Consider the following 16670-nt stretch of genomic DNA (forward strand, 5'->3'; position numbering starts at 1 on the left):
TTTCGTGTCCCTCTTTGACGCTGCCATCATTTTTTCCAATTCCCGGGTGGATTTGTCCCCCATTTCTTTCAACTCCCGGGTGGATTAATCCCCCATTTCTTTCATTTCTTTCATTTTTTTCCCCCCATTTCTTTCAAAAAAAACCAAAACATTTCCTTGGTGGATTTGTCACTTTGGGCATCCAATGTTTCCTTCAATTCACCCTTCATTTTATCCATTTCTTCTCCCATATATGCCCTGAATTGCACCATAAAAAGGGCCATATCCATTGGCGCCGCGGGCTCGGCCCTCACCGCCACATGCGAGGCGTCGCCATTTTCTTCGCCAGCTACCGCACCCTCCTCGGCTTCCTCCACTACCAACTGTCTCTCCTGCGAGTCCTGGGTCATTAATTCTTCCTCTATTTCTACCCCCACCGGCATTCTACCGCCTTGGCCAGCCATGGTACGAATACAATTTTGGATCTAAATACTAAATTTCGTTCGCTCGTAATTTTGAGTGCGTGAAGCGCACTCCAGGTCCAATCCCACTCCCGGACACCAAACGTTGTGGTTTTGCGTGACCCCCGTTCCCTTACCAAGGGGAGATTAAGCCCCTTGTTCTCCTTGGGTCGTCGCAACCGCGAGACTTGAGTCGCCACTTCCGGTCAGACACGGGACAGGGTTTTGGGACAATCTTCGCACGTACCTAAGTACCCATGCCACCGCGGAAGCGGGGATCAAGTCTCCCATGAACCACGCGTAATTTGAGTGCACCCGAGCGGATGGCGCACCACGTGGTCCGTGCAGTTACCTTGGTATTGGAACCCGATTAGAGCGATATAATTCGTACCACGCTCAGTCAATGATGGAGAGACGAAACGGTCGAATCAAGGAAGAACACGATTTATTTACACTAGTATGTACAATTGTTTGGTAGAAAAGAGCAGAGACGGGGCAGAGCTTAGTCAGTCTTAACTTATCTTCCAGACAATTGGCCCATTCACACTCACAGGGGGATGAAGGAAGGAAATGTTCATGCGCTGAACGTGCCGGCTTAGTCGTTCAGGAACAGCTCACCCGGCGTGGCCCTGTGGCGGTCACAGCATGTCACCCGACGAAGGCAGGCAGGCAGGCAGGCAGGAGGGATCCTCGCAGCGCGTATCTCAAACAAATGCAGGCAGGAAAATATGCGCGTCTCTCGCCCAGCACGGCGGTCCTTCACAGCGTGATTAATACAACTGCGCGCTTTCACTCTCGTAACTCAACGGAGGATCTGACTCAAGCTCAACCGCGAACTCAACTTGTAACTCGTCTGCCTCCCTTCCCACAACTTGGCGCTCCGAACCGACTCTCACAACTTGGTTCAACAGAGGACCCCGGCTCATAACTTGTTCAACACCGCGCACTCTCAGAACTCATCGGCTTGTAACTCAGCGCACGTCCTCCTCATAACTTGGTTCAACACCGCGCACTCAGAACTTGTTCAACACCGCGCACTCTCAGAACTTGTTCAACACCGCGCACTCTCAGAACTTGTTCAACACCGCGCACTCTCAGAACTGTTCAACACCGCGCGCTCTCAGAACTGTTCAGGTGGGGGCTTCGGGCACAGGGTTATATTGCCACGCCCTGGCCCGTATCGAATGTTCCAAACCACGCCTTTTGCCGCAGTGCTAAGCCGCTCCCCTCGAGCCCTGATTGGCGGCTAGTGCTTACCGGTCACTCCCACTTCTCCTGCCCCGCCTTCCTTTGGCCTGGATCGACTTGTCAGGCCGGCCTCGTGGTATTTTGCGCCAAAACTCAAAGCATCGAGGCAGCATAAGCATTGGAAGGAGACGTAACTTTCATTATTCTACTCAACGCAAAACTAACACAGGAAAAAGACTACCTTTACATTTACTATGAAATAACTGAACTATCACGAGGCTATGTGTTGTAGTGTGACTAAACTGTGAGGGGAAATTAACCTTTATTTGTAAAACATAAAACTGCAACAATATTCTTCCTCATCCTTTGAATGACTGATTTATCATGGTTACCTGCCATTAACAAACAATGCCGTCCAAGGTGTAAAATCACATGTTTGGCTGGTTCACTAATATGACACTGTCTCCTTTGAATTGAATTCCTTCCATTCATGTTTCCCATATTGAACCACACCATTGTCTGCTGTCCTTCCTTTGTCCTTCATCACTCACCATGACCATCGTATTATTAGTCCCCTACCGGTGTACACCGGAGGGGACTATAGGTTTGTACGCCGTCCCTCCGTCCGGCAGTCCGTCAGTCTGTCAGTCCGTCTCGCAAAGAACAGTTTTCCGGACTTTTTTTCGAAACGCTTAACGCTAATGATTTCAAACTTGGCACATGGTTTCCTCATGATAAGTTACAGATCCAGTTCGAACTTCACGACGTTTCGATCATTTTTGACAAAGTTATGGCACTTTGAACTTTGGGAATTCTGATAATTCTGATGCTCCTTAACTCAGTGCCATTTTAAGTTTTAATTTCCTTTAAAAAACAATTTCTCTGCAATAATTGGACCGATTGAGATCAAATTTTCACCGTAGGTGGGACTCGGTCTGTAGAATATTTTAATGGTAATTATGACGTCACAGGTCACGTGGTTCGGCCGCCATATTGTTTTTCGTGAAAACATGTAAACTCCTTTTTCTCTACAACGGCTGAACAGATCGAGGCCAAACTTTGCAGGCAGAATCGCATACCCATGACGAACAAAAAAAGTTATCGAGCATGACGTCATGCGTCACATGGTTTCAGAGTTATGACGTTTTTAAGCATGAACCTTTAAAACCGAGCCCCTCCCTCATTTTTTATCTAGTCGAGGGGAAACTTCACAAATCTGTTCAGCATGTCGGTCTACTAAAATGTCCTTTTGGAATTTGCGATAGGGCACGTGGTTTGGCAGATATCGTTAATTAAACGAAAATATTTTTCCTCTTTTCTCCCGCCTCTGGAACAAACTCCCTCACTCCCTTCAATCCCACTCCTCCCTCCAGGTCTTTAAAACAGCTGTTCACCACCATCTCTTATCTTCCCCCATCCAAAACCTTGATCTTTTCTACCCCCGCTAATTCACCCCAGATCCACCTTGTTTGAAATTCCAATTTCTTTCCTGGAAGTCCTGGCAGTGTCCATATGTTTTATACCTCTCCCACCGCCCCCTTCCCATGCCCCCCCCCCAAAGCCCTCGCCCTCTCTCAGATCTCTCGATGTCTCCATGTCTCTCGGTCCCTGCTCTCAAATGTTGTGTTTGTGTCCTTCCCCCTCTCTCCCCATCTTGTCTACCGCTCCCGATGTTTTATGTGTCGGTTTGTCTTTGTGTGTGATTAATGTTCGCTCTTTCACGAGCCTCGATCTTGTATACAAAAAAAAAAAAAAAAAATGGATATCTCTTGAATCGCTAGTACCTCAGACCGTGAGTTGGTAATTATATAATTCACACAGTGCAATACGTGCAGGCCACTCCATGGAGCGACCTTGGGGGCTTATCAACGAGGCGCGGCGTGACACATATGTGTCTCAGCATACCTCAGATCTCAGCATATCTTGAAAACCAGCATCAACCGTGCATAAATTTGCATATACGATCATTTTTGACAAAGTTATGGCACTTTGAACTTTGGTAGGGGACATGTATTGCAGCGCAATGCTCAGAATGCTTGTTCACATTGGCAGGTAAACCTTTCTTCTCTGTTGCATTTTCCCCATTTTTGAAACATCACTTTTGCCCCTTTTTCACTTTCAGCATTCAATACCAAGTCGTCAGCGTACAATAGCTCGCAGGTGGATCATCAATCACCTGTGCCCTGAACAAGTTACAAATGCGTGCCACCTTCAGTCGAGCGCCAGGCCTGGTCAAATTTAGAGATTTAAGCCAAAACCTTTACCTGGCTGAACCCACAAGTTTGGAATAATCCACTGTTGATCCACTGAAGGTGGACGGAGGTTATGTTTTCACCCCTGTCTGTCTGTGAGCAGGATATCTTAGTTTTTTTTTTTGTATACAAGATCGAGGCTCGTGAAAGAGCGAACATTAATCACACAGAAAGACAAACCGACACATAAAACATATAACATAGGGAGTGGTAGACAAGATGGGGAGAGAGGGGGAAGGACACAAACACAACATTTGAGAGCAGGGACCGAGAGACATGGAGACATCGAGAGATCTGAGAGAGGGCGAGGGCTTTGGGGGCGGATTATGACTAAACTTGGTGGATGAGTTACGTAGGTGACAAGAACGAGCCAATTCGATTTGACAAGGACGAATGGTCCAGATGTACAATACCGGTCAAAAGTTTTAGAACACCTCAATTTTTCCAGTTTTCATTGAAATGTACGCAGTTTAATGTCTCGATGTACTCTGAAATTAATCATAGAACAAATAAACAATTGGAGATAAAAAAAGAAATCATAGAATCATTTTGTTTAACAAAATTTAATTTAAAATTTTGACAGTAAAGTCGCCACCTTTTGCAGATATAACCGCCGAACACACTCGTGGCATTCTTTATTCAATGGAAATCAAATATTATTCGGGAAGATCTTCCCAACACTTGCAGAAGTTCCCACAAATGTGTTGCACTTGTAGGTTGCTTTGCTTTCACCCTTCTGTCCAGTTCATCCCAAACCAGCTCGATGGGGTTTAAGTCTGGAGACTGTGCTGGACATTCCATGATATGAAGCCCACCATCATGTTCTTTTCCTCGAAGGTAATTTTGACATCGCATGACATAGCCGGTTATACCTGCAAAAGGTGGCTACTTTGCTGAGTCAAAAATTGGTTCCCGAGTTAACAAACAGAGTGACCACTATATTCGTCATGGGTGTGTGCTACAACCTCGGATCCGCCCTGCTCAAGTGCTGTTACAACATTCATGAATTTGAATTTGCACTCCTTTCATGAACGGCAGGACTCGTGGCCAAAAAGCGGATTTACTTTGAAATGTTCATGAGAACTTCTGAAGGGTGTTATGGTCTCCCATCCGCCATAAAGAAGTGCTTGAACATGTTCAATTAGCGGTGACAGTCAAACGGAGAGATCTGCAATTGTTAAAGCAAACGGCAAATGCTGCTCTCGTGAGCTAATCCCTTCCCATGTTTCTGTTTCAAATGAAGTGGATTAAAGGTACCGCTGTGTGGCTAAAAAATATTCTCATTTGTAAACAGTCTGGCTTTTCCAAGTATTCCTGGTATGTAAGCATTTTGGATTTCCTGTTCGACCTGACGGGAATGTGGAAGCTTTCTCTGGCAGGCCGATCTCTCCGAATTGTGCACACGAGATGTTGAAAATCTCGTTGAACCATGTTTGGGTGGATATCAGGAGAGGTCACAAACTACGTGGATTTGTTTCGGAATAACCTGAAGGATGGTGATCTGGTGTCCATCTTTCCAGAATGGTTTGGTCTTTCATCTTATCTGAATCACCCTTAAAGTTATCACCTGCTTGTTGCTTTTTAAAGGTCTAGGTAATCGCCAAATGGCGTGACGTCTCAACTACACCGTTTGGTTTGGTTTGGTGTAGTTACCATTAAAGCCTGGTGTTGGCTTAGCGGTTAGGGTGCTGGCTTGGGATCCTAGGATCCTGGGTTCGAATCCCGGTCGATCGCTGAATTAACGACCAGGGGGGTTGACTCAGCCTGTCATCTTTCCGAGGTCGGCAAATTGAGTACCAGCTTGCTGGGATGAATGATCCCGGTGTGTACCCCGGCTTAGAATAGGTACACCGTATCCCTGCGCATCGCAAGAGGCGACTGAGGTTTGGCGTCAGGAAGGGCATCGGGCCATAAAAACATTGCCTCAAACAGGGAACCATGATTGTCACGGGGCCCGCAAGGCTAACCCCTGCTCTAGCGGGGAAAATGGCCTTCAAACGATCATTCATCTATCTATAATTCCAGTAATCTCTGTGTGTGTGTGTGTGTCTGTGTGTTTGTTTGTTTGTCTGTGACCGCTGTTTCTCGACAACCACGGGTCCGATATACTTGAAACTTGCCAGGTATATTGCTGGGGACCTGAGGATGTGCCTTTTCAAGGTTTCATATTAATCGGAGAAGTAGTTACCGAGCTATGGCGATTTAGCCGTTCGCCGTTCGCTTTGGCTTTGCGAATGGACCAAACCATTTCATGTAAATAGAGGGGGGGGGGGGGGGGTTCTACCGTACTCGCAAGCCGTTCGCTTTGGCTTTGCGAATGGACCAAACCATTTCATGTAAATAGAGGGGGGGGGGGATATAATTTTAGATATATATAATAGTACGGGCACGCCCTAGTATCTATAATCTCGGGATTAGAAAGTGGCTTTGGATACCAAGGATGTGGTTGTGAGCTTCAGCAAATCAGACATTTCAAGTATTTTTAAACTCATTGTGATGATAGATAGATAGGTATATACATAAATATTAATAATAAATAAATATTAAAAAAAAAAATTTATAAAAAATAAATATTAATAATAAATAAATAAAATTATAATAAATAAATAAATATAAATTAATAAGAAAATTAATAATAAATTAATTAATAATAAATAAGTATAAAAAATAAATAAATAAATAGTAAATATTAATAATATATAAATAAAAAATAAATATTAATAATAAATAAAAAAAATTATAATAAATAAATAAATATAAATTAATAAGAAAATTAATAATTAATTAATTAATAATAAATAAATAAAAAACATCCCGATGAAACCCACCAAATCGTTTTTAGAAATTATAAAGGACATTTTGTTATTCAAATTTGGTCAACGGTTGGATGAAGTGTGTTGGAGAGATGGAGATTGTGAATAATGCGATTATGAAAAACTTTTTGGGATGGGATGACGTATTTTGAGTTCCACGAGATCAGAGCCGACAATGTTAATGAATAGGGTGTCCCTTAAGTAGGTACCCTTTTTTATGGTTCCCGCAGGAGGGCATTGTGGTTTTTTTTTTCTGTGTCCTTGGTGTCCCACTTTTTGAAGAATAAATTTTCTATTATTTAATTTTTGTTATTCATTTAATTATTCCATTTCCCCTCCTTCCTCCCGCACTCCCAATATTTTATTTAATCCTTCGAATATTTTTCCCACTTTTTTTTTCAATTTTATTTTTTCTATTTCCCACATTTTCAAGTATTTATTATTATTTTTTCAATTATGGTTCTGTGAGAGAGCCATAAGTGTTTAGTGTTGGTGTTGCTGGTGTCTTGCTTTAAAAAAAAAATTCACATTTTTCAATTTTTTTTTAAATCAATTAAAAATATCTTTTTTTTTAATGTGGTTCCTGCAGGGAGACATTCATTGTTTCGTCTTGGTGTCTGTGGTGTCACTTTTTTGAAAACAAAAAACGTGTTTTCAGTTGTGCTCAAAAAAAAAAGTTGTGCTCATCGTCACCAGAGGCAGAATTTCAAATGCCGCCAATTGGCTCATGTTACAAGTTGTCTATACCAGGAACCATCAACCCTCTAGTTATTTATTGAATACAATAGACCCACAACTTTTCAGTTGAGACTTAAATATGGAACAGTTGGATTGTTTGAAGTTTTGTTTAGTACTCAACATGTCCACCTTTCAATACACCTCTGGTGACGAATGAAATTGTTCATATCTTTTGAATAGAGATTTGCCCTGAGCACCATTAGTGATGCAATCTCATGGTTCTTCCAAGGAATGTGGGTGCATGCCATATACTCTGTTCTTGATGAAACCCCACATAAATAAATCCGAGTCATTTCTGGAGTCCACCATGGCCAATCCATGTGTTAGGGAATGTTCAATCAAGGAATTCATGAACAGCTCATTCATGAAAAAAAAGAAAGAAAACGAACATCAATTGAAAGATTATACTGGGAATTTTTGTTTGTTTGTTTGTTTGTCTGCACGCGCTAATCTCCTGAACGGTGAAAGGTAGGAGGAAACCTCTAAAACAAAAAATGTTGGGACGGGCCCCGGAAAGGTTATAGGCGGTGGTGAGGGCCGGTCGAGGTCGCTTCCGCCGGGCTGGGCTGGGCCCATTTCGCAATTAAAAGCTGAGCTGAATTATAGAGGTCAATCTTCTACGGCTGCGAGTAAAAGCTGAATTATAGTAGTAAATTCATTCAAAAAGAACTAAAAATGTCGGGACGGGCCCCGGGAAGGTTATCGGCGAGGTTGGGAGGCCGGTTGAGGCCGCCTCGGCCGGGCTAGGCCCATTTCACAATTAAACGCTGAGCTGAATTATGGTAGTCAATCTTCTACGGCCGCGGGTAAAGGCTGAATTATAGTAATAAATTCATTCAAAAAGAACCCGGGCAACGCTGGGTGCTTTCGGCTAGTATTATAGAAATAAAAAAAGAAGGTGCCCATTTAAGGGAGATCCTGCAATACTTCAGTTAAAATTTCAATCTAACCGACATGTGATGAAATTTTGATGGCCATGTCGAGTTTCCACCTTGAAAATTATCAGGAGGAATGTGCCGATTGGCCTTCTTGTTTTGTATGCAGCACAAGGCTGCGGGGTGGCATCACTGGTGGGGGCGTCGCTGTGCCACTGCGATGCAATACCCTCTGCTGGTTAGTGCAGGAATTTGTAATTTGGTCATGGTGCCGGCAATAGCTCGCCAACTCTTCGCAAAGGACACCATGGGATGGAACACCTGGTTTAACGTCCATCTGGGGCACAGCATGCACATTGATCAATCACCCTGCCTGTGATGCACCAGGATGGCAGTTTATAGCTGGATTGGGATTCGTACCCCGGCTGGACAGCTTAGAGGGGTCTACATCTTTGCTGTCTTGTGAGACCATGTGACTAATGGTAAACGGCATTTAATCCCATGTTCCAGTTTTCCTGGAAAAGGAGAAAAGATGCCTCACATTCCACACTAATCTTCTTTCAAACATCATTTCACAGCATAACAATGGGGGATAATCCAAGGCATTCATGTGCTCCACAAAGCACTGAAATGTGACTTTATTTCAAAATAATTCACATTCTGTGCCTGGGGCTACAACGTTAAATTACCAAGCGCATGTAAAGCCTGGGCAGGAAATGAAAATATTGCAAAGCAACAGCTGCTACAAAGCAATTCATAAAAACAATCAGGTCTCTGCACGACTGGTTGAACAACCCAAATGAGCATAAAGAGGGCAGTGCGGCTCGGAAGGCTGTGATGACATAGCATCACTCACACGGCAATTTGAAGGCACCTCAAGACCCCGGACGAGGGACTGCAACGCCACATGCGTGTGCTGGCGACGAGGATGTAAGAAGCAATGGCGGTGAATCTGTTTGTCATCCTCAGTCCCACGTTCCATCGTTGTGCTGAGCTCAGAATTGCATTGTGCGGTCAAACCTGAGCAAACCTGGCCTCCGTGGAGCCGAGACGCCGCATCCATGGTGATGCTTTCACACAGCGAAAAGAAAATACAAATAGGAACCAAGTCCGAAGGCCTGATCAAAACTTGCTCTCTTTAGTCGAGTAATCGGATACAAAGGTTTGATTTTTATTTTGTAGGCCTGCAGATGCTGTATTTTGGCAGCAGTAATGGGGATTCGGTGATGGGGGAAAAGAGAGAACGAGAACAATGCGACTGTGTCACCAATATGCCTCCGCATAGTCCCACAACAGGTAGATGCCATCACGCTGCATTTGTATGGGTATGGGATCACGTTTGTGAAGTTTCGTGTTGATCGGATAAGGTTCGTTTTTCTATCCAAGATGGCTGCCAAACCACGTGACCTATGACATCATCATTTTCAAACCATATGCAACAGTGCTGTTAGATGATATTTGTAAAATTTTGCATCGATAGGGAGAAAAATGATAATACAGTATTAAAAAAAAAAATTGTAGTAAAAAAAAAAAGTAATAAATAAAAAAATTGTAATAATAATAAATAAAAAAAACTTGTAAAAAAGAAAAAAAAGATTACATTTTGCAACAGCCAGTTTGCAGCAATTCCTGAAATGGCAGCTTTATATGCACATTTTGATGACCGTTAAGATGTGTAGTTTAGACATGCAGATCTGCCCTGGAGTTGAGGGTGCGTTGTCACGAGACCAAGGGGGGTAAGCTTCGAAGCGTACTGCAGCTAAATACAGCAGATGCGGTTTTCACTACAAGTCCAAGGAATGGCTACATGTTCCCAAGAGCGGTTTGTGTGCGCCTGGCGCTGCTGCTCGCCATGCGGGGTGAGATATGACCGATGTGCTTCTCTTGGCCTCTGGCAAGGCCGCGTTCCTGAATTGGCTTTTTGAAAACGCTTCCAAACCCGGGTCACTGACTGGCTATTCTATAGACACGTGCACGTTTGAAGAAGGCTTAGTTTCTAAAAAGTCTTCAAAATCAAATCGCTCCCAATGGCTTTGGACATGTTCCTTTGGAGAACAGCTGTGCTTCGATGTCATCGAGATACACGGAACAGTGAATAGCTCATCTGGCTGCAGCTTAAACGATCTTGAAAGAAGAATCCTCTTGAAAGAATGATCTCGAATGAAAGATTTATGGACATTTGGAGGTTGTGAGGGGATGTATTTCAATAATTGAGTTGAATTACTCCCTTAGGTGCGAGAGATGTGACCTTGACGGATGTGCTGAAATATGACAAATTGGAAAAAGTCTTAATTTGACAAAATAATTTGGCTTCAGGAACAACGTCATTCACCTTTATCAGCACTTCAGACTCCTCACAAGTATCTGGTAACTGAACTGAAGTTACCCAAGGTGTGGATTGTTCCGAGCGATATCCTTGAGCTACAAGATGTCAACGCCAGCGAGGCTTCCCAAAGATTTGGTCAAGGAGGCCTACTCGGGTTGGACCTTTGAGAGCTTCTGCAAAATAAAATTCACCCACAACTAAATACCTATGTCACCAATAAATATAACCTACATATATATATATATATTCCCAATTAATCGATTTCAATGAACGTACCAAGGAGTGGGAGCTGTGCACCGAACGAACCTTCCTTGGAGAACAGTTGTGGCTTCGAAATGTGAAGTCGCAGCACGAAGGATTCAGTGAAGGTGATCATCGGTCAGTCTTGGTCTCACCTCTGACTTATTGATGTTTTATGGTCGGTGGAGAAGGTTTTCTCACAAATGTATCTGCTTCTGATGAGCGAAGCCGTTCAAGGGCCGTTCGGGCAAATCCCCGGATCGATTGGTGGTGCCAGGCTTTTGAGAATATACAATTACCTCATCTTTACCTCTGCTCTCCTGCAAGACAACGAGTCAATTCTACCTGCATTTCGAAAGGAGCAATTTCTGGGTCACATCTAAAAGGATCTTGGGAAAAATGGCAGCAGCTTGCTCAAGGGATCTGAAATCCTCGAAACTCCACCTGAAATCTTCCTGCAAGGTTTCCACGATCTGAAAGTACTTGTCCAAGCACAAGAGGTCGAACACATTTTCTGAAGACTTCTCTTCCTTGAAATATCCTGGAAGGAGATTGACTTCCAATGCCCCAAGCTGGTGTTTCATGGGCCTTCCATCCGACATTGCCCCCAAGTCTTTTCCTTCTCGGAGAATATGGGATTTTTTTTTCCTTTTTGAAGCGTTGGACAAGCGCCAGACAACACACGATATTGTGTGGAGCACCTATCTGGTACTTTGGAAACTGCAACTTTCGAAGAGAATTCTTCTATCCGTTTATGAGGGAAACTGGATGCAACCAAAGCCAACTCCGCAATTGTAAATGTTTTGCTTTGGACTTTCACTGATACCAGGGGAGTGGTTGTGGGTAAAAGTAAATAGAATTCTACGTTAACTTCCTGATCATTTGTGGTGGTCCAAGCAGATATTGAGAAGCAACAGTTAGCTTCAATGCGGATATTTTGGCATTCTCACAAACGCACCTTTTCAGATATTTGGGGAAACACTTGAGTCGAGTAACTTACAGGGGGTAACTTACAAACAACCAGACTGCTGGGAATAGATTTTTCGGACCGTCATGCACAACACACCTGCATTTTGAAGTGACTAAAAGGAACAACAACATAATATACAGCAGTACGACGCCATATTTCCAAAACAAAATAAATAAAATCTGTTATGATTTGCAAATACGTCCTCGCCATTTCGTGGAAAGCAAAGGGGTTTCCCCTTTCTGGAAGTGACACACAAGCAGCATCCCCCACTTCCGCCTCTACCACCTTGCCCGTTTCAGCCTATGAAAACAACAGATGACGATCACGTGGCCACACGAGCGCTCTGGAGTGCATCGTTGGCAACGATCCATAAAGTTCCAACTGACGAGGAGAAAGCCACCACAGGAACTAAGCAGGAGAAATTACAGGAGGCCAAGATGGATGGGCTGAAAAAGGGAAAGCCCTTGGACAGCGACGGCCCCTTTCCCTTGTTGCCCGTGTTTGGGGGGATTTTGAACTAATACAGCTTATGAGGTTTGCAAAAACGAGGTCTGTAACCTTGGAAGGCCCGACAGATTCTGCGCTCCAAACAGCAGGGGAAATGGTGTTACTGCTTTCTCAGCTGTGTGAAGCTCACGGAAAACGCTTCCAAACCTGTCGCCGGATTGAGGGCGTAATGTCATCCTTGGCTCCCGTCCCAATCTCATTCACTCCCTGCTCCTTTTACCATCTGCATCCTGCTCGATATAGCTTCTCGGTTCAATTTGAAGGAAAAAAAACGCCAAACCATGGGAGTCATTTTGGTACCTAGCCGAGTTCAGCCCTTCAAATACACACTGGCAATCTCCTTCAATTATAAGACTTTTATTTCATTTGTTCTGTATGCCTGGGCCTAGTTTTTCCTGCTTGTCTCAAGACTCATGCAAAGATTTGACACATTTTCAAAAATTACCTCAACTTTGACCTGTAAAGCAGAACAGCATTACGCCATAGTCTTGGTTCCTCAATGGCTGCAGTTGAAGTGCTCCAGTGATCTTCTTCGATGGAGAAGCTATGAGTCGTGCATGGCGGAGAAGGCAGAACCGTTGCAAAGTAACAATGTTGATCTGCAACGTTCAGTGGTAGAGGAGGTAGTTTTTTAGCGTCGCAGGTAGTGGCAGTGAGTCTATTTCATGGAGGCGGTCACGACCCAGCGCTTGGCGGACCGAGCGGCGGCAGAGGTCCATTAGAGGGAGAGGTTCGGCTGCCAGGGACAGTGAGAGGGGAAAAAGATCAGTGATGTTATTGTTTATCAGAAAACTGAAAACTTCCAAGATGGCTGCTGTAAACTAGCAATGTTGCTCTATTTTAGATAGAACTAAAATGTAAAAATGTGCGTTGATTCACTTTTACTAGATGCAGAAATGCCATAGAACAGAATTTGGCTGATTATCAGGGTAGGCCATTATGTGTTCTTGAAACCCTGGTTGTTTCTGTCCGAGGACAACAGAAAACTTCCAAGATAGCTGCTGTAAACTAGCAATGTTGCTCTATTTTAGATAGAACTAAAATGTAAAAATGTGTGTTGATTCACTTTTACTAGATGCAGAAATGTCATAGAACAGAATTTGGCTGATTATTAGGGTAGGCCCTTACGTGTTCTTGAAACCCGAGTTGTTTCTGTCCAGAACTTCATGAGCCACCTTGAATGTCTTTGCATTATAAACACGTTCAGGGAAAAACGAGCAATAAATGTCTAAATGGGCACGTGAGGGACCTGGGATTCCATTAGCGATGGAAATCGTGCGTTTGCTGCCAAAAGCCGCAGCGAAAGGAGGCTTACTGCGCCATTGGTCGAATTAGATGGAAAGGCCCATGGCAATTGGTCCTCTTGTTTTCCCTCCACTCCATACTTCATATATAATGTGGTCCTGGGCTGGCAGGATGGCCTAGAGGTATTTTTTTTAGCTATCATCTATCTTTCTTACATCTGGGTATTTTTTAGCTATCATCTATCTATCTTACATCTGGGTATTTTTTTAGCTATCATCTATCTATCTTACATCTGGGTATTTTTTAGCTATCATCTATCTATCTTACATCTGGGTATTTTTTTAGCTATCATCTATCTATCTTACATCTGGGTATTTTTTTAGCTATCATCTATCTATCTTACATCTGCGTATTTTTTAGCTATCATCTATCTATCTTACATCTGGGTATTTTTTAGCTATCATCTATCTATCTTACATCTGGGTATTTTTTTAGCTATCATCTATCTATCTTACATCTGGGTATTTTTTAGCTATCATCTATCTATCTTACATCTGGGTATTTTTTTAGCTATCATCTATCTATCTTACATCTGGGTATTTTTTTAGCTATCATCTATCTATCTTACATCTGGGTATTTTTTAGCTATCATCTATCTATCTTACATCTGGGTATTTTTTTAGCTATCATCTATCTATCTTACATCTGCGTATTTTTTAGCTATCATCTATCTATCTTACATCTGGGTATTTTTTTAGCTATCATCTATCTATCTTACATCTGGGTATTTTTTTAGCTATCATCTATCTATCTTACATCTGGGTATTTTTTTAGCTATCATCTATCTATCTTACATCTGGGTATTTTTTTAGCTATCATCTATCTATCTTACATCTGGGTATTTTTTAGCTATCATCTATCTATCTTACATCTGGGTATTTTTTTAGCTATCATCTATCTATCTTACATCTGGGTATTTTTTTAGCTATCATCTATCTACCTTACATCTGGGTATTTTTTAGCTATCATCTATCTATCTTACATCTGGGTATTTCTTAGTTATCATCTATCTATCTTACATCTGGGTATTTCTTAGCTATCATCTATCTATCTTACATCTGGGTATTTCTTAGTTATCATCTATCTATCTTACATCTGGGTATTTTTTAGCTATCATCTATCTATCTTACATCTGGGTATTTCTTAGTTATCATCTATCTATCTTACATCTGGGTATTTCTTAGCTATCATCTAAGGTACTTCTAATACTTCTAAGGTATTTAAAAGGTATTTCCTAGCTATCATCTATCTATCTTGCATCTGGGTATTTTTTAGCTATCATCTAAGGTACTTCTAATACTTCTAAGGTATTTAAAAGGTATTTCCTAGCTATCATCTATCTATCTTGCATCTGGGTATTTTTTAGCTATCATCTAAGGTACTTCTAATACTTCTAAGGTATTTAAAAGGTATTTCCTAGCTATCATCTATCTATCTTGCATCTGGGTATTTTTTAGTTATCATCTAAGGTACTTCTAATACTTCTAAGGTATTTAAAAGGTATTTCCTAGCTATCATCTATCTATCTTGCATCTGGGTATTTTTTAGCTATCATCTAAGGTACTTCTAATACTTCTAAGGTATTTAAAAGGTATTTCCTAGCTATCATCTATCTATCTTACATCTGGGTATTTTTTAGCTATCATCTAAGGTACTTCTAATACTTCTAAGGTATTTAAAAGGTATTTCCTAGCTATCATCTATCTATCTTGCATCTGGGTATTTTTTAGTTATCATCTATCTATCTTACATCTGGGTATTTCTTAGCAATCTATGACTCATGTCTTAGCTATCTAGCCTGGGTTCGAATCCCGACCCAGCTATAAAATATAATCTCGGTGTTCCATGGGCAGGGTAGATTCATCAATGTGTGTGTTGCCCTCAGATGGGCGTTAAGCTGGGCATCTCATCTGCCGGGATTAATTTGTGGATGCCAAAGAACCCACGGTTTCTTTCGACAAAAAGTCGGCGATTTGTCGCCGGTTCACGGAGCAAATTGAAAATTCCCGTCCAAATCTCAAGAGGGATGCTACCTGCTGGCCGAACTCCTGATTGACTCACACCTTGACCAACGTGTACACCATGACCAAAAAATAGGGGATCCGTATTTGGATTTTTTCCAAAATCGATTTGATTCGTCCAAGTGACACACAACTTGTCCACCAAGTTTTGTCTGAATTCGTCCATAATATTTTACTTTTTGACATCCTGTTCACACCAAACAGACAGACAGGGGTGAAAACACAACCTACGTCTACCTTCGCTGGTGCAGGTAAATATGCTGACCGAATGAAGGAGATGGAATGCGTTCAGTAAAAACAAAGCGAGTGTTACGTGTGAGGCCTTGCTGCGTGGCTGTAATGTTCATAAATGTTTGTTTTAAGGATGTAAAAAGGTAACCATGCGGTAAAGAACCCCCAAAGGGCTGCCGGATGGTTGGAGGTACACACAAACACGCGTCTAAGCTGTCTAGCCTGGGTTTTGAATCTAGACCCAGCTATAAAACTGTCACTTTGGTGTTTAACATATCTTTGTTTCCATGGTTTAAAGCTCACAAAAGAGCAGTGTACACAAAAATCACACATATACACACACACACATATATATATACTCACGCACACATACACACACAAACAAACACACACACACACACACACACACACACACACACACACACACACACCTCCCACAAATAGGGGCCTCCCACATCGGCTAAAGCATCTTGAAAGTCCAGTTGTGTAACATAGACGTTTCCAATAACACGAGTCATGCATATCTACCGGCTCACAATCGCTTCACTGATGGATTTAATCAAAGGCATCATTTGCACTTCACAACCACATGGCATACCTACGTGTAAATCTCAAAGAGGTTGAAAAATACAATGAAACACACGAAAACCGGACCTTTCGTGGCCACATGAGGTTTTGCAGGGGATCCCCCCCACATGAGGTTTGCAAGGAATCCCCCGACATGAGGTTTGCAAGGGATCCCCCGACATGAGGTTTGCAAGGGA

The 16670-nt window shown here is 42.5% G+C and overlaps 1 protein-coding gene across 1 annotated transcript in view; it reads right to left on the bottom strand.

Moving 5' to 3' along the window:
- Positions 1-12690: 12690 nt before the first annotated feature.
- The window catches only part of LOC137414867 (SPRY domain-containing SOCS box protein 4), a 293071-nt gene continuing 289091 nt past the window's right edge, over positions 12691-16670 (bottom strand). Inside the window, exon 4 of the mRNA XM_078780885.1 lies at positions 12691-13085. Coding sequence (XP_078637011.1) covers positions 12958-13085 — 128 coding nt within the window. The 3' untranslated portion in view covers positions 12691-12957. The remainder of the gene's footprint in view (positions 13086-16670) is intronic.

Source organism: Myxine glutinosa, chromosome 6, assembly GCF_964187855.1.
Source record: "Myxine glutinosa chromosome 6, kmMyxGlut1.1, whole genome shotgun sequence".
NCBI lineage: Eukaryota > Metazoa > Chordata > Myxini > Myxiniformes > Myxinidae > Myxine > Myxine glutinosa.